The sequence below is a fragment of the Nansenia antarctica genome (assembly GCF_963989245.1).
Source record: "Nansenia antarctica genome assembly, chromosome: 6".
Taxonomy (NCBI): Eukaryota; Metazoa; Chordata; class Actinopteri; order Argentiniformes; family Microstomatidae; genus Nansenia; species Nansenia antarctica.
Window position 1 is genome coordinate 31,235,838 of NC_137676.1, and position 21,667 is coordinate 31,257,504.

At 45.4% G+C, this 21,667-nt stretch overlaps 1 protein-coding gene across 1 annotated transcript in view; it reads left to right on the top strand.

Moving 5' to 3' along the window:
• Positions 1-21,667, top strand: part of espn (espin) — an 80,977-nt gene that overhangs the window by 14,152 nt on the left and 45,158 nt on the right. The window contains exons 3-7 of the mRNA XM_080533631.1: positions 10,645-10,831; positions 12,394-12,576; positions 15,322-15,453; positions 16,382-16,610; positions 20,561-20,826. Of these exons, the coding sequence (XP_080389757.1) occupies positions 10,645-10,831; positions 12,394-12,576; positions 15,322-15,453; positions 16,382-16,610; positions 20,561-20,826 (997 nt within the window). The remainder of the gene's footprint in view (positions 1-10,644; positions 10,832-12,393; positions 12,577-15,321; positions 15,454-16,381; positions 16,611-20,560; positions 20,827-21,667) is intronic.

Genomic DNA, 21,667 nt, shown 5'->3' on the forward strand with positions numbered 1-21,667 from the left:
AGAAGTTTACCTGAATACTAGGAGACAGAATACTGGGCGTTTCCACGCTGCTGCGCTTTTTTGACCAGGGTGGAGGAGTTGAGGGTCCAAGAGAGTTCCTCGGCGATGTGGACACCCAGGAACTTGAAGCTGGAGACATGCTCCACTTCGATCCATTTACATTTACATTTACATTTTTGGCATTTAGCAGACGCCTTATTCCAAAGCGACTTACAATCAATACATTTGAATACTAAGCATGTGAATCAGCAGTCCACCATTCGTTGCAGGAAGAGTACTCTAGCTCGGGCCCGGGGCCACTGATAGAAGGAAAAACCTTCTCCCTATTATCGCCTTCTACTACTTTTTATTTTATTTTATTTTTTTATATTACTGGAGAAACTGAGAAACAGTACAAGGGGGGCAATAGCAGTTCTTAGGGACACAGTAGAGGGGAAAGCGGGTGTCTTTAGGAGACGTAGTGGTGAGGGTCAGAAGATGTCTCAGGAGGAGCAGTTAAGATGTAACCTGAAGAGATGGGTCTTCAGTCTACGACGGAAGATGGGTAGTGACTCTGCCGTTCTGACAGCCGTGGGGAGCTCATTCCACCAGCGGGGAGCCAGTGTTGTGAAGAGACGTGATCGGGCAGCCCGACTGCTGTGTAGAGGAGGTGGGGCCAGTCGGCCAGCCGAGGTGGAGGAGCGGAGTGACCATTTCCTTCAGGTAGGCAGGGGCTGTCCCTTTAGCTGCCTGGTATGCAAGCACCAGGGTCTTGAATCTGATGCGAGCTGCTATCGGGAGCCAGTGCAGGGTGCGAAGGAGAGGGGTGACATGCAAGTATTTGGGGAGGTTGAATACCAGCCGGGCAGCAGCATTCTGGATGAGCTGCAGAGGTCTAATGGCTGAAGCGGGGAGCCCAGCCAGGAGTACATTGCAGTAATCCAGGCGGGAGATGACCAGTGCCTGGGTCAAGAGTTGCGCTGCCTCTCTGGTAAGGAATGGTCGTATCCTTCTGATGTTGTAGAGGAAGAATCTGCAGGAGCGAGCCGTTGCTGCAATGTTCTCCGCACAGGATAGTCGGTTATCCAGGATCACTCCAAGGTTCTTGGCTGTCAGGGAGGGGGTTACAGTAGAGTTCTCCACTGTGATGGAGAAGTCTTGGAGAAGGCAGGCTTTCCCGGGGATGAAGAGGAGCTCGGTCTTGTTAAGATTGAGCTTGAGATGGTGGTCAGCCATCCAAGTTGAAATGTCAGCGAGACATGCTGAGATACGGGTTGCCACGTGTACATCAGACGGGGGGAAGGACAGGAAGAGTTGAGTGTCGTCTGCGTAGCTGTGGTAGGAGAGTTTCCATTGGTGTAGATGTAAGGGGTGTGTTCACAGCACCTAGCTCCTTGGTCTTCTTGGTGTTGAGGGCCAGGTGCTGGACCTCCTCCCTATTGGTCGACTTGGACTCGTTGTTAATGATCAGGCCTACCACTGTGGTGTCGTCTGCAAACCTGATAGTGTTAGAACCATGCACAGGCACACAGTTGTGGGTGAAGAGGGAGTAGAGGAGAGGGCTCAGCATACAGCCCTGTTGGACACCGGTATTCAGGGTCAGGGTCGAGGAGGTGTGGTTGTCTAGCCTGGGGTCTGTTGGTCAGGAAGTCCAGGGTCCAGTTGCAGAGGGAGGGGCTGATGCCAAGGTTACTTACTTGTTGACCAGCTTGGAGGGGATGACTATGGTGTTGAATGCTGAGCTGAAGTCGATGAACAGCATCCTTGCTTAGGTGTTCTTACTATCCAAGTGGGTCAGGCCGGGGTGTAGTACCGTGGAGATGGCATCCTCTGTTGACCTGTTTGGGGATCCAGTGTGTGTGGGGGTGGGGATCCAGTGTGTGTGTGGCCAGCTGCCTGGGCCAGTGACAGGTTAAAAAATAAGTCCTCAGCCAGCTGCCCAGCGCACGCCCTGAGCACACTGGCCAGGTGATCAGATTGTCCCAGGTGGGGGAGGGGAATGGCTTTGTAAGCCTCAGCAATGTTCAGAGTGTTGCCTCGTCTCCTTGTTGTGTCTGGTTGTATACAAGACTGGTTGTTTCGATGTCTTTTTTCATGCATTGTTGCGTCTTAGTATCTAAGTCTGCTTGTTTGTGCAAGGCTGCGTCTGAGGGCGCAGGAAAGAACGAGGAAGCAAGCGATCACAAATAGCGGCACCTAGTGAAATCAGCTTGCTGTCTTACTCACATTCAGATCAACCTAATGGGTAGAAGTGTGGTCGTTTCAAGCCTCATGATTTCTCTAGTCCGGCTGTAAAACTGTGGATGAAAACTTTTTTCATCCCTGGTCCCTGAATTATTTAGACGGGAACAGCCATTGAGACCTTTAATGACCTGTTCTCAGGCAAGACCCATATTAGTGGGACAACGTCAATTACTTTGCTAATAAAGAAGATAACATTAGCCTTTGTTACACTGGGAGGGGACAATATGATATTCGACTAATAATTGTACATAGTTGGGGCCAATTTTACTAATTGAGGACGAACTAGAAACCTTGAAAGTATGTGCACACACTCACAGCCGTTGTGTGCACGTTTATTGTTTTTTTGGCGCGTCTACGTCAGGGACATGGTATCGCTTTGTTGGCGCACTTTGTGTTTCTACCCTCACACAAGGATAGCCTCTTTGTTAAGCCCTTTGAAATCTACACCTGCACTCAAAGCACTTCCGTCGTGGAGGGCACCCAAGCCTGTGGGCCGTAAGAGTATGGGATCCCCCCCCACAAAATGCTTCACTGATTCTATTAAAGGTAACATCTTGGTGGTCTTTTCTCTCTTAAATGTAAAAAAAATGCATTTTATCAGCTGATCACAAGCACATATGTCGCTCCCTTCCACAGACCCCACTTCGGCCCACTTTGGTTACACTCATGAATAATTTAGACCTCTGCCCACTTCCTGATGATAGAACGGAAGATTAGGTCCCCTTCCTGTAGTGAAATATTTAGGGCTGGCTTGTTTTTACCTGGAACCTTTCCCCTGTGCACCCAAGGGATGCCCCCCCGTGTTTTCTCGTTTTTCAAGAAATAACAGAAGCATGTACACTTCCAATGTGCCATGCCTTCGTCTGCATTTAGCTATAAAAAGAGCCGTGACTTGGTTCAAGTTTGGCTTTGGTTGTAACTATTGTCATGCTAGTCTGGCCAGGAAAAGCTAGGGGGAGCCTTGTGTTCGAGGGGAGCCGCCCTTTCTTCTTTTCCCATCCCCCTTTCCCATGTCCTCTTTCTCTCCTCGTTGCAGTCTCTCTGGCCCGTATCGTTGCCGCTTCGCTGACCTCGGGAGTGTGTCGGCAGAACCACTGGAGCGGTAATCCTCTTAGGAGACTCATTGCTTGTCAGTCAGTGTCCAAATAAAGCGTGGCCTTATGGGATTTAGAGGGGAAGCACTTGTTCACTCCCTGACCTCCCGCTGTTTCTAGAGGATCTGGGACACGTGGGGAATTGTCATTGGACAGTCTTTCCCCAGGTCTGGGGAAAGCCCTTTGGTCGTTCGCTTGGAGCAGCACTGGTCTCTGTTCAAAATGCTAAAGAATAGTAGAAGCTTTCTTCATCTTGGTCCCACTCAAGGAGCGAGGTTGTCTAGTGAAAGTAATTCACAAGTTGGTAAATGACTATGATATACAGTACTTCAGTTTGATTATATTAAGCTGATTTCAGTTTGATTTCCTTCAGTATTTTTGGAGTGGGAGGGATCTCATTCAATCCAAAGGAGTGTCAATGAATATTTGTGACGACAGCTGGTGAAACCAGGAACAAGTCGCCAACCAATCAAAAATGTTCAGACTTTCATTCTGAAAAATAGAACATTTCGGCGTTGTTGAAAATCAATGACACTCTCGCGAGTCAAGCCAAAACATTGCAATGCAATGGATTCGGTGAGTCATCCCCACTGCTCTACACTAACTAGGTAGTAGTGGGAATTACTCACCGAATCCATTGCATTGCAATGACTAGCGAGTGTGTCATTGATTTTCAACTTTCAGAGTAAAAGTCTGAACATTTTGATTGTCCGAACGGTCCGTGTGACGGCTATGAGTAGCCTGGTTGTCTGTGTCTGTGTGTTTGTGTGTATGTCTCTTTAACAGCCATAAGCCCAGTCCAGGGGATCCACCCCCCCCCCCCCCCCCCCGTGATAATTACCAATCAACTCCAGCAGTGGTCAATCAACTCCAGCCAATCGACACCAGCCAATAATCAACACCAACCAATCATCAGAGGCCACACCATACAAAAGACCTTGAGAGAGAACCAGCAGGAGCTGTGTGATCCATTCACACAATTCCCACCATATTGTATTGCCTTGCTGGTGGTTTAGTTTGTTAGTTGTGTTCTGTGTTTAGTGATCTGGTTTAGTGATACCTTGTTAGGATCTTTTTGTTATGATTTAGTTGATACTTCATTTGGTTATAATTGTGTTGAGACTTTGTTCAGTTGATATTGTTAGTGATACGTTGTGTTTGAAACCTTTTTATTGTTATTGTTTATTTAACCATCCTCGGGATGAGTTTATTGTTTATTTGAGTATGAGGCATTTGTTATAGTTCTAATTCTGTTTTTATCTGTACCATTACGACTTTAATTTATCCTTGCTGTAATAAATACCAATATTACATAACACCTGTTCTCCCTAGCGAACATAGAACGTAACAAGTGGGGGCTCGTCCGGGATTTTTTTTTTTGTCGGGTTAACATGACATTGATGTTAAGGGGGTGCGGCCTATCAAACAACATCCCTATCGTGTTAACCCGACAAAAAGGGCCTTGATGAGACAGGAAGCTGAGTATTTATTGCGTAATGGGTTAGCAATCCCTAGCTCTAGTGCTTGGAGTTCTCCCTGTTTACTAGAGATGAAACCTGACGGTTCTCCTCGTTTTATAACCGATTTCCGAAAGGTAAATGCTGTTACTGTTACTGATTCATATCCTCTCCCACGGATGGAGGATTGTGTTGACAATTTGGGTACGGCAAAGTATGTTAGCAAATTAGATCTGCTCAAAGGTTATTGGCAAGTGCCCTTGACTGACCGCGCCTCCCAAATTTCTGCATTTGTGACACCTGATCATTTTTTACAGTACACTGTGATGGCTTTTGGTATGTGCAATGCTCCCGCCACCTTTCAAAGGTTGGTAAACACCGTTTTAACAGGGGTGTCTAATTGTAATGCTTACCTTGATGATTTAATTGTGTACACGTCTACGTGGGAAGATCATTTACACATTTTGGAGGAAGTGTTAAAACGACTTGCTAAAGCTTCGCTAACAGTAAATCTGGCGAAATGCGAATTTGGACAAGCTACTGTCATTTATCTGGGCCGACAAGTGGGTCAAGGGCAGGTGTTACCTGTGGAGGCAAAAGTAGTGGCCATAGCCGAGTGTCCCATCCCTAACACTCGGAGGGCACTGCGCAGATTTCTGGGAATGGCAGGATACTACAGGAGTTTTTGCAGAAATGTTTCGACTGTTGTACACCCATTGACCAGTATACTCAGTCCTAAAGTAAACTTTGTGTGGAGCAAGGAGTGTCAACATGCGTTTGACAGTGTTAAATCACTGCTAAGTCATGCTCCCGTGCTCGCGGCTCCTGATCTTGGTAGACCATTTAAGTTAGAGGTGGATGCTAGTGGAGTTGGAGCTGGGGCTGTGCTATTGCAAGAGGACAAGGATGGGGTTGACCATCCTGTGGGATATTTCTCTAGAAAACACCAATTAAATTACTCTACAATTGAGAAAGAAACGCTTGCTTTGCTATAAGCTCTACAACATTTTGAAGTATATGTGGGGTCCAGTTCCTTGCCGGTGGTGGTGTTCACCGATCATAATCCCATTGTTTTCCTATCTCGGATGTATAATCACAATCAACGTTTGATGAGATGGGCTTTGATAGTACAAGATTACAAATTAGAAATAAGACATAAAAAGGGGATAGACAATGTGCTAGCAGATACTCTCTCTAGAGTATTGGAGGAGTAGGCGGGCAGGTTGGTTTGTGGTGGTAATAGCAGTTGTAACCTGTCTGAATCCTTGGGTTTGTGTCTTAAGGGGGGGAGTGTGACGGCTATGAGTAGCCTGGTTGTCTGTGTCTGTGTGTTTGTGTGTATGTCTCTTTAACAGCCATAAGCCCAGTCCAGGGGATCCACCCCCCCCCCCCCCCCCGGTGATAATTACCAATCAACTCCAGCAGTGATCCATTCACACAGTTCCCACCATATTGTATTGCCTTGCTGGTGGTTTAGTTTGTTAGTTGTGTTCTGTGTTTAGTGATCTGGGCCCTATTCCACAAAGCTCGATAAAGTTCTAAGCCTCGATAAAGTTCTAAGCCTCGAAAATGTTAGCTTGCGTTCGGTGCCATCAATGTGGCTCAAATAATTCGCTGCTTGGTTGAGCTCCTTCTGAGTCAGATATAATTAGCCTGGTCCCGACCAGGCTAAAACACAGGCTATAGTCATCCGTGCGTCAAAAAAGGCTCACAGGCGGAAACTAAACCCTGAACGAAAGTTCCTCATGTGTCTTTTAGGAAATATTAGTTCCCACTTCACATGAGATAGATAGATTAGATAGTTTGACTGTGTGATAGATAGATAATTTGATATTTTGAAAGAGTGATTGATCGATAGATAGTTTGATTGTGTGATAGATAACTTGATATTTTGAAAGTGTGATAGATAGATAAAGAAAAGAGTGTAAAAAAAAAAAGAAGTAATTGTCTCAACTTGCATTGCCGTCATGACAGCGGTCTGGCTAGCGTAGTGGTTAAGGCTGCGGACTCGAGTTCCAAAGGTTGCGAGTTCGAGACTTGACCAAGTCATTCATTTTTTTTTTTTTTACATTTAACCGAAGATTTCATGCAAAGGTTTCAAACACCATTGTAATCGTGTCAGTTCTTGTAAATTAGCCTGCACCATAATTTTATAGCCTACAATACTTTTTTAGATGAGATTTTAGATTAGATTCAGACAACGAAATGCAGTAAAAAGTGCGTCTGTAGAGGGATTCGAACCACTGATATAAAATGACGAATAAATCCTATGGCAGCAGTCAATACCACTATGCCATTGTGGCGATATGATGGTTTGTAGCCTGCTGCAGATATCACCACAGTAGTAATATTCATTTATTAAAATATGAACATATAACAATAACTGGGGCTAGTATGACCTACGCATTTAATCGGTCAGCAATTTCTTGCCAAACCATTTCCCTCGCCTTGTTAATTGCGGCAGTATTGCACTATTTTACATCTTATTTTTCCGTTTTCATAAAAATCAATAATTCGGAATGCTGCGCAAATGTAGTACCCCTGCAGAGTGGAGTATCTTCATTTCGACAGATCGACACTTCAGGGCTTTTTATGTCTGCGTGCACGCGCCCATATCGAAGATTTGTAAGCCTGTCTTCTGTGAACACTGATGACACAAGGCTGATCCTCATTCGAGGAATCACCTGAGGCTTGAATACCAATCTCGAGGTCCCTGAGCGCCGCATTTAATTCTAGCGCCGCTATATTAAGCCACCGTTAGTGGAATATGGCCCTGGTTTAGTGATACCTTGTTAGGATCTTTTTGTTATGATTTAGTTGATACTTCATTTGGTTATAATTGTGTTGAGACTTTGTTCAGTTGATATTGTTAGTGATACGTTGTGTTTGAAACCTTTTTATTGTTATTGTTTATTTAACCATCCTCGGGATGAGTTTATTGTTTATTTGAGTATGAGGCATTTGTTATAGTTCTAATTCTGTTTTTATCTGTACCATTACGACTTTCATTTATCCTTGTTGTAATAAATACCAATATTACATAACACCTGTAAATTGTTACTTCTTATTCTCCCTAGCGAACATAGAACGTAACAGTCCGTCAGTTTGGCGACTTGTTCCCGGGTTTCACCAGCTGCTGTCACATACACTGTACCAGAATGAGTGAATCAACACGATACCTGCGTCTCAATGATCAACAATCACTAATCAACGGCCTCCTCTCTACCGTACTTCCCTTCATTCATTGTCACTAATCGAACTAAAAAGGACAGGTGACAGAACACCCTCTGGTAGGCCTCTACCACTGACGTTCATCACCCATCATGTCTAGTCAGATGAATGCAAATGGAGAGGAGGCTCTGTTACGTGTGACTCTGAAGTTGGACCCAGATGTTGTGCAGAACACAGGAGACGGAATACGAAAGTAGAATTCAAAAATAAAGGTACTCTTTGAGTCAACTAAAAACTATACAAACAAAAGTTGGAGGCAGGTTTAGTCTCCCAAAAACCCTAATAGCCTAAGTATGTAAAGCATCATCATGAAGTGCTTCGAGAAACTAGTCCGGGCCCACATAGTCACACGCCTCCCGCCCAACCTGGATCCATACCAGTTCGCCTACAGAGCCCACAGGTCCACAGAGGACGCCATCGCGACGACTCTCCACTCCACTCTATCCCACCTGGAGAGGGGAAACAGCTACGCGAAACTGCTCTTTGTGGACTTCAGCTCTGCCTTCAACACCATCCTTCCAGACAGGCTAGTGACCAAACTACTAGACCTGGGACTATCACACTCTATATGTGCATGGATCAAGGACTTCCTGTCTGACCGCCCCCAGAGGGTGCGGGTGGGCTCCCACACCTCCACAGCCCTCAGACTCAGCACTGGGTCCCCCCAGGGCTGCGTGCTAAGCCCCATCCTCTACAACCTCTACACCTACGACTTCACCCCCGTCCACCCCAGCAACTCCATCGTAAAGTTTGCAGACGACACCACCGTGGTGGGCTGCATCTCGGGGGGGGGGACGAGGCGGCGTACAGGGATGAGGTAGAGCAGCTGAGCAAGCTGTGCAAGGTTAACAACCTGCTGCTGAACCAGTCAAAGACCCAGGAAATCATCATGGACTTCAGGAGGAAAAAATCTGAGGTCCAGCCCCTGCTCATCGACGGAGGGAGCGTGGAGAGAGTCTCAACCCTCCGATTCCTGGGGGTGCACATACAGGATGACCTGTCCTGCGGCCGTACCACCTTGTCAAGCCTGATCTCGTCAGATCTCAGAAGCTAAGCAGGGCTGGGCCTGGTTAGTAACCTGGATGGGAGTCCAAAAAGGGTGAAAGCCTGGTTGCCGTGGCACATATATGTGGCTTGGGGTTGGCATGTTCTCCCCATGTCCACTAGGGGTCTCCTTCACCCCACATGGAAAGACATGCCAAAGCGAACACCCGTCCCTGACCACGATGGTGAAGAACGCTACTTGGTCCCCGGGGCGCCGGGCGTCGGTTCAAGCCGCGCCAAAAGGGCGACCGCTGCCCCTGGCTGCCAGTGGAGGAATGGCAGCCCGGATGGGTTACAAAGGCAGAGGACAATTTCCACCTGGCGACCCGCCGAAGATAGTGCTTGTGTTTGTGTGTGTGTTCACCTAAAAAACTTGCATGTGTGTGATCAGAGTGCAAAACTGCCGTGTGTGGCCATTAAAAGACCATCAAGGTCCGATTTCTCTTCTCTTTCTCTTCTCTCTCCTGGAAGAACAACACAGCAGCCATCATCAAGAAGGCACAACAGCGGCTCTTCTTCCTGAGAGTCCTCAGGAAAGACCACATCGGACAGTCGTGAGATCGGCCCAGAAGATCACCGGCGCCCCCCTCCCCTCTCTGGAAGAGCTGTACAACACACGCTGCCTCAGGAAGGCCTCCAAGATCTCCAGAGACCCATCCCACCCTGGGTACGAACACTTTGCTCGGCTGCCCTCGAACAGGCGGTTCAGGACCATGTTCGCAAGGACAAACAGACTGAAGCTCAGCTTCTACCCCAGGGCCATTCAGGCCCTGAACACAGCAAAGACCTAGGTTCTGGGCCCTGGACAGTCTGGACGGATTGATGGTAGCTGCTGGATTGAAATCAGGTGTAGTGCTGAGGCACAAATGTGTACATTTCAAGCCTGCAAACTGCGACACTTTAAATGAATGTGCAATAACACTATGTGCAATATGACAACCCTAGGGTACATAAGGTTCAGAGAATAGGAAATGTTAGAATAGGTATAGCATAGCATAGAGTACAGCACAGTGTTTTATTTGTATAGTATAGTATAGTGGATAGTGTACATAGCCTTTATTTATGTAAACCAGCTCCTTTCCCTTCTTGTTTTTTAGTTTTTTTTTCCTAGCACCAGGGGAGCCCCCCCTCCCAAATGTCGTTGTTTGGTACCTGTACTATATCAATGACAATAAAGACCATTCATTCATTCATTCATTTACACAAACTCAGGAACAGTCAATCAATACATAACTTCCTATACGGCGAGGAACGTTACACTCTGACACATAGTACTCACGTAGATCAAGTGAACAACCGACACAGAGGGAAAACACAGGGGGATATAAATAGAACAAGACAATCACTCACAGCTGTTAACAATCACAGACATTAGGACAGACAGAGAAACAAATACACATCAAAGGGGGCGCCAAAGGGTCGCTCAACAGTAGAGCGATCCCCAACCTGACAGCGCTCCTTACGCTGGGTGAATAACACGCGGCCCCGTCCAGGTGTGTTCCAGGGGTGTCCAGGTGTGTTCCAGGGGTGTCCAAGCCATCCAAGCTTTATATAAGGCGCTAACCAGCTCTTCTTTTGCATGCTTTCTTTTTTAGAGTTGTCAACTCCCAAACAAAGAATGGTGCCACGCCCCTCTACCTGGCCTGCCAGGAGGGTCACCTTGAGGTCGTCCAATACCTGGTGAAGGACTGCGGGGCAGATCCAAGCATCAGAGCCAATGATGGGATGACATGTCTGCACGCCGCGGCCCAGATGGGGTATAACACTGTCATCGTCTGGCTAGTAAGTCTTAGTGATGCAGTCCAACTGTGCTGTCCAGTCCTGTGGAGTTAAAGACTAGTTTTTTGGGTTTATTTTTGTTTCCCTAGCACTTTTCTATTTCTTTTTCACTACTGCCTGCAATGGTGTCATTGTGATATTGGGTATCTAAATGTACAGCTTATTGTACAGTTAGTGACTAATAGCTTTTCGGATAATGTAACATGTTAACAGATTATGTCATAACTACGGGATCACCTAACTCACGGATCGGATCGGATCACGTTTTTTTTATTCACGGATCGGATCATTTTTTGGATCAACACAATTGTTTTTAATTTTTTATAAAAACAGATTTTTCCTTGAATTCTGTAAAAACACCACTTTTATTATGTGAAAAACACCCAACAACATTCAAGATGTCAAAACTGGTAAAAAAATATAAATATATATAACATATTCTACACTCAAACATTACATATTATACTGAAATACACATTCAGCTTAAATGATGCAATAAGTGCAATATGAGAGAGGGAGGCGCCTGGTTGCAGCAGTGAATCACTGGGCTCTAGCAGACGAATAAACATGTTTTATGCCACTTTTAACTAAATAATAAAGTGAACCCTTCCTTTGAACATGGTATGAAAAAAATGCCTACATTATCAGAAGTTGTCGAGCTACCTTTTTCGTGCCTCCCGTCATAATTGACAGAGAAGGCAAAGTGCTCCCATACATAAATGACGAGGGACGCATTTCGAGTTCTTCGCCGCCAACGTTACTAGCACTCGCCATGACACACTTGGGCCGCGTTCATAAATTCGCTTTTAGAGCGTCGGTTATCTGGTGTTTGTATTTGAGCTCCTGAGACTACCCGCACTTAAATCCAGGGAGCATCTATAATATGTGACATTCTAATGCGTTGGTCCTCATGTCGGGATCCGATATACAGTAATGATCAGACTTTTCTTTTGAAAAATGTGAATCCATTTCAGCGTTGCTGAAAATTAACGACACATCGCTAGTCCACTAACACAGCTTGTTTTGTGAGCGTGCTAACAATGTAAAGTAGTGGGGAGCAGTAGGTAGCAGTGGGGATTACTCACCCAATCCATTGTGTTGCAATATTTTGGCTTGACTGGCGAGTTTGTGTTGTGATTCTCAACGACGTCGAAACGTAGTTTCGTGTTTCAAAAGAAGTCCCAACATTTTGATTGGTTGCCGACATGCGGACCAAATGATCAGACTGTGTCAAATATGGGCAGAGCATAGAAACGACTTCAACAAGTGATGCACACGACCAGAATCAAACCGGAGTTTGCGCTACTTCAGCCCTGAGTATTTCCTGACCGTGAGACCTGACTCAAACAAATTTTTTGGTTCAAGACATGTTATCTACGTCCCGATCATCAGTACAGTTTCATAGCACAACGAGGCTGAGGTGATGGGGGCTGTAGAGACTAGAAACAAGGTTCCTCGCACGGAACTGTCGGCCCAGTGGTTTTTACCGGGTCTGGTCACATGAACAAGGAACCTCCGGGTTTTCCCTAGCGTACGGTATGACCCCGTGACCTCTCCCTCCTCAGATGAGCTTCACAGAGATCTGCCTGGGCGACAGGGACAGCGACGCTGCCACAGCCATGCACTTCGCGGCCAGCCGCGGCCACGCCAAGGTGCTCAGCTGGCTGCTGCTGCACGGGGGGGAGATCACCAACGACAGCTGGGGCGGGACCCCGCTACACGACGCCGCCGAGAACGGGGAGCTGGAGGTGTGTGTGTGTGTGTGTGTGCGTGTGTGTGTGCAAGTGCGAGTGTGAGTGCGTGTGAGACTGTGACTCTGTGTGTGTTTGTGTGTGTGTGTGTGTGTGTGAGAGATTGTGTGTGTGTGTGTGTGTGTGAGAGAGAGAGAGAGAGAGTGTGTGTGTGTGTGTGTGTGCATGTATGTGTCTGTGTGTGTGTGTGAGAGACTGTGTGTGTGTGTGTGAGAGAGAGAGAGAGAGAGAGAGAGAGTGTGTGTGTGTGTGTGTACATGTGTGTGTCTGTGTGTGTGTGTGTGTGTGTGTGTGTGAGAGAGACTGTGTGTGTGTGTGTGTGTGTGTGTGAGAGACTGTGACTGTGTGTGTGTGAGAGAGACTGTGACTGTGTGTGTGTGTGTGTGTGTGTGTGAGAGTGTGTGTGTGAGAGACTGTGTGTGTGTGTGTGTGTGTGTGTATGTGTGTGTGTGTGTGTGTGTGTGTGTGTGTGAGAGACTGTGACTGTGTGTGTGTGTGTGTGTGTGTGTGTGTGTGAGAGAGAGAGAGAGAGAGAGAGAGAGAGAGAGAGAGAGAGAGAGAGAGAGAGAGAGAGAGAGAGAGAGAGAGAGAGTGTGTCTGTGTGTGTGTGTGTGTGTGTGTGAGAGAGACCGCATCATGTGGCACCCTCCAAAGGCAACAGAACCGACTTGGATCAATCTGAAATGACCAAATGTTTAATTTACACGCACAGTAGCACGATGTGTACCGAAAACCAATTAATTTGAATACGTTGGCCTCATAACTTATCTTCACTTCCCCCACTGATTTGGTTTTGGTGTAAACCACATTCATTTAGTCAACCCTGTTCAGTTATTTCAGTTTCAATCAGTTATTTCTATTCAGTTTGGAGAGAGAAGAAATATGTAGTAATGCCTCGAAGGATATGTGCATTGCATATTAGGGTAACCTTAACCCTAACCCCCCTAACCCACTAAAAAGACGACCTCCTAGAAAGACCTAGAAAGACGTCATCTGGACGTCCTAGAAAGACGTCATCTGAACCCACATTCCGGCTTCCCTGAGGACGTCTTTTGGACTCTTTGTTTACTGGGATGTATGATACTGGGCCTGGGTTCTGAATGGGGAAGGGGATGGGAGGGAGGCTAACAAAGAGAGCAGAAGGGGTAGGACATCCAGTAACCTCATACCTGTCCAGACCAGAAACTGCTTTAGTGAGAGAGGTATTGTTCCCCTTCTCAAGGCTAGACGCTTCACAGCTGTTCTGACAACAGGCCTTTTGAACTCTCTCTCAACAATTTCCCACACTTTTTGGATGGCCTGCCATGTGCCAGAGGCTACAGCTGTGAAGGGCTAATGGTTTTCTGGTCCATCGGCGCTTGACTACATTCACCCCCTACCTAGTGACACGCCATTAGTCTTTTGTTGATGTTATCAACATCTTTGGTAGTCATTTTGATCTAAAGGGGATTTTAACTATATATTGTTGTCCACATACTGTTAATGTCCCATACATTAACCTTTAACACTAGAACAGCCATGAATGGGGTCATTTGACCCTGTGAGTAAAACTCTTTTTATATCTTTGCCCTCGATCACATTTCAGGACCCTCCTTTCATGACTTTTCCTAGATATGTGCGTTCTATCACCCAGGTTCTATCACCCAGGGTAAGCTAGTATAAGGCTGTTTTTCTGTGTAGGAGGCAGGCTAATATACCAACTAGTGGTCGTTCTGTGTAAGTAGCAGCTTTCCATTGTAAAGACTGTGGTCATTTGAACCCCAAGGCGGCTCTAATAGTAGGTCAAATAGGCACGACTGTTCTTTAATGATACACCACGTCAAAATCATCTGGTTCATATGGTATTGCATCTAACAAGTAGACTGCAGGGCAGCGGCCAGTATCAGGGTTCCATGTGGTTGAATTTGACTTTGTCTGTCTCTCTCTCTGCCTCTCCCTCACTCTCCCTATTCCTTTCATTCTCTTCATCTTTCTCTCCTTGCTCCCCGCCCCCCCCTCTCTCTCCCTCTCTCTATTCATTTTCTCCTATCCATCTTTCTGGATTCTCTTCTTACTCTCTCTCTCTCTCTCTCTTTCCCTTCCTCTCTCTCTCTTTCCCTTCCTCTCTCTCTCTTCCCCTTCCTCTCTCTCTCTCTCTTTCCCTTCCTCTCTCTCCCTCTTTCCCTTCCTCTCTCTCTCTCTTTCCCTTCCTCTCTCTCTCTCTTTCCCTTCCTCTCTCTCTCTTTCCCTTCCTCTCTCTCTCTTTCCCTTCCTCTCTCTCTTTCCCTTCCTCTCTCTCTCTCTTTCCCTTCCTCTCTCTCTCTTTCCCTTCCTGTCTCTCTCTTTCCCTTCCACTCTCTCTCTTTCCCTTCCTCTCTCTCTTTCCTTTCTCTCTCTTTCCCTTCCTCTCTCTCTCTCTCTTTCCCTTCCTCTCTCTCTCTCTTTCCCTTCCTCTCTCTCTCTTTCCCTTCCTCTCTCTCTTTCCTTTCCTCTCACTCTCTTTCCCTTCCTCTCTCTCTCTCTTTCCCTTCCTCTCTCTCTCTTTCCCTTCCTGTCTCTCTCTTTCCCTTCCACTCTCTCTCTTTCCCTTCCTCTCTCTCTCTCTTTCCCTTTCTCTCTCTTTCCCTTCCTCTCTCTCTCTCTCTTTCCCTTCCCTTCCTCTCTCTCTCTTTCCCTTCCTCTCTCTCTCTCTCTCTCTCTCTCTCTTTCCCTTCCTCTCTCTCCCTCTTTCCCTTCCTCTTCCTCCCTCCTTCCCTCTCCCAGTGCTGTCAGATCCTGGTGGTTAACGGGGTGGACCTGGGCATGCGGGACCAGGACGGCTTCTCAGCAGCAGACCTGGCAGAATACAACGGCCACGCCCAGTGTGCCAAGTACCTGCGCACCGTGGAGAACATGGTGAGAGACCAGCGTCCCTTCAGCTTCTCTTATCGGCCAATCACCATTCCAGAGACAGAGACCGACAGACCAGTTGCATTATGGTCCTCATTACAGGAGCTTAATTACAGAAGTCAACAGCTGATCAACAAGCCGCGGCCTTCTGCCTTCCTCCTGCAGCCTGGGAGTAAATTTACCCACTTCCCCCAGGGGAGAGAGAGGGAGAGGGGGGGAAACATGTTTCCCACACACCCGGTGGATTCCCAACGGAGGTGCTATGGTTTCCCAGGCCACTCAAGGGTTTCACCGTGATGGCCACGGAGAGGAGAGTGTCAACAGCAGTCGTCATTAGCGAGGAGAAACTGTCTGGAGACCTGTTGGCTCGGAGCATGTTCTTATTGTGTTGTTTCATAATGAGTGATGAGAGGATAAGCAATAGCTGCGGTGCATCATCATCACAACTGAGTTTGTTACGACCCACCATCTGTGTCACAACCTTTTATGGGGTTAAACAACCACCACCCCCCGCCCCTCCAGAATCCAACAATGAATATGTAGATATCAGTCCATTGTTTCCACCTGTCATTTTTAAAAGGTTAAACGCTTCGTAGTTGTTTTTCATGTTTCATTATTTTGTGAAACTATGCACTACACATCTGTTCTTGTGTCACACAGTTTGGTCACAGAGTCAAAGTCTGATATTATCACGACTACTACTAAAAATAATAATACACTTCATTATAAACCGTAGCCTCAAATGGTGCATGGCCTCTACTCTACTCTGAACTTTGGAGTTCAAGTGAACTGAGATGAACGTTACCTCAACATTACCTTTTCATCTTCTATATATATCCTATATGCAATCGAAACACCTTCAAAAACAAAATGGAGTCAGCTTCTAACGTGTTCTCCCTGCTCCTGGTGTTTCCCTGTGTGTGCGTTTCTCTAGAGTGTGGAGCATCGCGTGTTGTCCAGGGATCCGTCTGCAGACCTGGAGTACAAGCAGCCAGACTCAGGCCTCTCCTCCCCCAACAACACCATGTCCTCCTCAGCCCAGCCCGCCCACTTTGACCTGGGCTCCCCCTCCAGCACCCTGTCCAACTACGACTCGGCCAGCTCCAGCCAGTCCAGCACCGGGGAGAAGAGGAGTGGCCCGCCCCCGTCACGACCCCCCGCCGGTCAGTCACATCACATCACATGACACAGACGGAGCCTAATCTTACACTAAAATGCATCTTCAATAGAGATGTTTCTATTGACAGTTGTTTTAAGTATAGGACTGGGCTTGATCTGTGTCTGGGGAAATTGTCCAGAATCATACAGTATATGAATGCAGGGTTCCCACGGGTCCTTGAAATCCTTGGAAGTGAATTTGGGAAACAAATATCAAGGTCTTAAAAGGTTTTGAAAGTAGACATGGGTCATTGAAAGTGCTTGAATTCCCCCCCTTCTCTCTCTCTCTCTCTCTCTCTCTCTCTCTCTCTCTCTCTCTCTCTCTCTCTCTCTCTCTCTCTCTTTCTCTCAAAAAATATCTATATTCAAAAATTGTTTACTTAGCTCGTCAACTAGTAAATAAGTCTCTATCTTGCTTAACTTTACACATATTTCACAATATATTGTTTTGCTGTGCTGTGGCAGAGAAGGCAAGAGACCATCTAGTGTTCACACATTCAAGCTTCTCTTTTTAATTGTTGTCTGTGAGCGGATAGTTCCTATTCTATAAATTCTCATCTAGATCTGTCTCAAACTATGCCGTGTTGGGTCCTTGAATTTGAGGGAATTGAGTCTTGAAAGTCCTTGAAAGGTGCTTGAATTTGATGTTTCAGAAGTTGTGGGAACCCTGTGAATGGCCCGTAATCATATACAGTATATGAATAGTCCATAATCATATACAGTATATGAATGGTCCATAATCATATACAGTATATTAATCCAATCAATGGCATACAGTACATACATACATACATACAATACATTAGGGCTGCAACAACGAATCGATTAAATCGATAAAAATCGATAATGAAATTCGTTGGCGACGAATGGCATTATCGATTCGTCGTTTTTTAAAATTATTTTTTTTATTTTTTTTGTCGGGTTTTGTTTCCATAACAAACCTACTTCCTGTTGACGCACGCCACGCTGTCTTGCGGCCAGTGTAGGCATCGCGAATCATAGCGAATCATAGCGCTACCTATGGCCGGAAAGGGCAGAACCTATGACCTGAACCGGAAAAGTGGAAAAAAATCCGGTACCTACACCAGCGCGGCGGCTACATTTAAATCATGCTACTCAAAAGCCTTGAGAGTGAAGCTGTCTGCTGTCTGCTGTCAGGACATGCTAGTGAGTTAGCTAGCAGGGTTAGCTCGCTGCTGCCGCTAGCTGACTGTCACTACGCTGCTCGTCCAGCTGTAGTCTGCGTAGCTGTGCTGAGAACCAGAGCACTAACTATGTTTCTATAGAGGAGGGTTACACTAACTATGTTTCTATAGAGGAGGGTTACACTAACTATGTTTCTATAGAGGAGGGTTACACTAACTATGTTTCTATAGAGGAGGGTTACACTAACTATGTTTCTATAGAGGAGGGTTACACTAACTATGTTTCTATAGAGGAGGGTTACACTAACTATGTTTCTATAGAGGAGGGTTACACTAACTATGTTTCTATAGAGGAGGGTTACACTAACTATGTTTCTATAGAGGAGGGTTACACTAACTATGTTTCTATAGAGGAGGGTTACACTAACTATGTTTCTATAGAGGAGGGTTACAGCTAACTTCCTATTGTTTTATTATATAAGTACTGCTGGGCTCAGCCCTTCCATGGTCTCCTGCTCTCCATGCAAATGCGTTAGTGTGAGTTATGGCGAAGCGTCAGCTAAATTACTGTAATGTAATGCGATAGCCAGTGAGTGTTTGCTCGCATTCATGAATTCAATATTGCATGACAAGTGTATTTAGCTAGCTGGCTAACGTCAGTGGTAGAGCAGAGGTGATAAGCTAAAGGTTAGCTAGTGGTAGCCTACCAAGCTACCCGTGAGTTAGAGTGAGGCACTGACTTTGGGTTACTGACCTTTACATTAAGCAAACTTATTACCTAAAACAATGCATGTATTGAGCTAGAGTTCAACTACTTTATTGAAACAATCTACCGCCATAGTCCATGGCCTGTTGTTAAACCTATTTGATGTAGCAAAGCCTTTTTTATTTATATTATTTTTTATTTTTTATTAATACTTATTCATTTTGCACATGTATATGTATAGGCCTGGCTGATTTAGAAAACATAAAATAACATTTGCAAAACAAATCTTTTTTTATTCCCAATTTTTTTTTAAATCTTTTCCCCCCGCTTTTTTTTGTATCCGATTAATCGAAAAAATAATCGGCAGATTAATCGATTATCAAAATAATCGTTAGTTGCAGCCCTACAATACATATATACATACAGTACATACATACATACATACATGCATACATATATACATACAGTACATACAGTACATACATACATACATACATACTGTACATACATACAGTACATACATACAGTACACATACATATGAAGAACTCTCACCTAGCCTATAGTATTTCTTCATTTTCCACTCGAAAGCAACACCTGGAGTGTTTTTTTTGTTGCTATGCTTGTGTCCAGTATTATACTGCGTGTGTATGTTCTCCACCACATTGACACAGAGTTTTCTAGAAGAAGTTCCAGTGCTGTGCTGCGACATCTTTACATGGGTAATGCATCTTTACATGGGTAATGCATCGTGGGTACTTTCACTGCTCATTAGAGTGGTACAACATTCCATCCAACAGATTGCATTCCACTGTCTTTTGTGCCACACAGTAGGGCTCCATACTAGTGCATACCGCTCTCTAGTGGTAGGGGGAGGAATAACATGTTCACTGCATTCTAAACCCATGTCCACCATTCAAAGACGTGAGACGATTTTGACAATCATTTAAAATGCAGTCGCTCTTTATTTGAAGCTCCCTCTAATTCAGTGTACAAATGATACCTTCATGTTCGTAGCACCTGATGATAGATTAGTTTTAGAGCATTAGGAGTCATTATAGGAATAAGAAAATATATATATATATACACAAAACGTATTCAAGTCTCTTGTTGCTAGTAAGTTTCATAATGCTCTATGACTTTAAGGCTGTATGAATAATGAATGATAATAATAATAATAATAATAATAATAATAATAATAATAATAGTGAATAATGAATTATGAGGCAACATGAGAATGCAGGGAGCTTCAAGTGAAGTGTTCTCAATATCAAGGAAATCCCCTCCGCACGTGGACAGCCGGGGTTCGAACCGCAGAGCTGCCGACCTTGTGGTGGTTAGACGCCGTCTCCACCTCTAGAGCCACAGCCACTCCTTACAGTCGTCATGTCCAGGGGTGCACATAACTTTTTGGGGCCAGTGCTCAGAGGAGCACCTAGGGATGCTGCTTGGTGCTCCCCGAGCTCGCGAGTCACGACCTGTCCCACAGGATGGATGAAAAAGGGATACATGGATAACTTATATTAGCAAAACGACATTTGTTCATAAATAAAGATGAACGAACAAATGATTGTGTGCAAAACAAAATAAACAAATGCAAAATCAAATGACTGCTCTTTAAGCATGAAAGTCTGTCAGACTCCTTTAAACACAATGAAATCAACTGACATCTCTGTAAGCACTAACTGAATGTCTGTTCTTTAAACACAATGAAATCAACTGACATCTCTGTAAGCACTAACTGAATGTCTGTTCTTTAAACACAATGAAATCAACTGACATCTCTTTAAGCACTAACTGAATGTCTGTTCTTTAAACACAATGAAATCAACTGACATCTCTTTAAGCACTGCTCTGTTCTGTAAACACTGAAATCAACTTTTCAACAAAAAGTTACAGCCTAAGCATTTATTTATGCTACAAGCTTAATCATCATCATCACTGCTCTCTTGACTGCTGTAAGTTATCACTGTCCTCAATTTCAACCATGGTAGAGAATGTTGTAGGAAATCACTTTAAATAGCTCATTATTTTGATTGTGCAACACATTTTTTTTTTCTTTCTTCTAATAGAATAATAGAATGTCCCATGTTGTTGTGGTCCCAGGTGCCTCGGAGACGGCCATCTCAGACATGCAGGCGTACATGGACATGCTCAACCCAGACGTGGGGGCCAGCGCTCCCGAGAGGAGGGAGGAGGAGCCTGCTGACTCCGCCCACCCGCCGCCCCCTCCGGCCTTCCCCCCACCCCCGCCGCCGCCCCCCCCGCCCAGCTACCCGGCCCCCCGGCCCCCGCCCGAGGAGACGCCGTCGGCCGACATGTACCTGAAGGTGAAGAGCAACCTGAGACACGTGGAGAGTGACGCCAACAAGGTGAGCTGTCTCAATCCCCCCCACCCAAATATGTTACATTTTGGAAAAACGGGCGTTAACTGACAATGTTGTCTATTGGTTTGCACACTCACCCTCAACACTTTTTTCGGAACACTATACTAATACTGGGTTAGGGCCTCCCATTGCTCCCAAAAAAAAAAAAAGCCTTAATTCTTCATGACATTGATTCCACAAGATGTTGGAAACATTCCTTTGAGATTCTGGTCCATGATGACATGACTGCATCACAGGTGCACTTTGAAGCTGTGAATCTCCTGTTCTACCACATCCCAATGGTGTTCTATTGGATTCAGATCTGGTGACTGGGAAGGCCACTGAAGAACACTGAACTCATTGTCATGTTCATGAAACCGGTTTGGGACGACTTTTGCTTTGTGACATGATGGAATTATGCTGGAAGTAGCCGTTAGAAGATGGGTACATTGTGGCCATGAAGGGATGCACATGGTCAGCGACAATACTCAAATAGGCTGTGGCATTCAAGGGATGATGGATTGGTATTAACGGGCCCAAAGTGTGCCAAGAACACGTTCCCTACACCATTACACCACCTGAATGAATGAGAAGGTGTACAGGTGTTCCTGATAAAGTGCTCAGCAAAAGTGCTTTATACAGTAGTGTATATCCTGGTACATCCGTTGATGATGGAAAATAACATCATGGTCATGAACCTATTTGAAGACGGCGCCTTCTGTGTCCTAAAGTACAACATGTGTCTACACAGTTAGAATAATAACAATAACAACAATAATAATAATAATAATAATAATAATAATAATAATAATAATAGTTTTATTGCCAAGCAATCAACTTGTCAGTC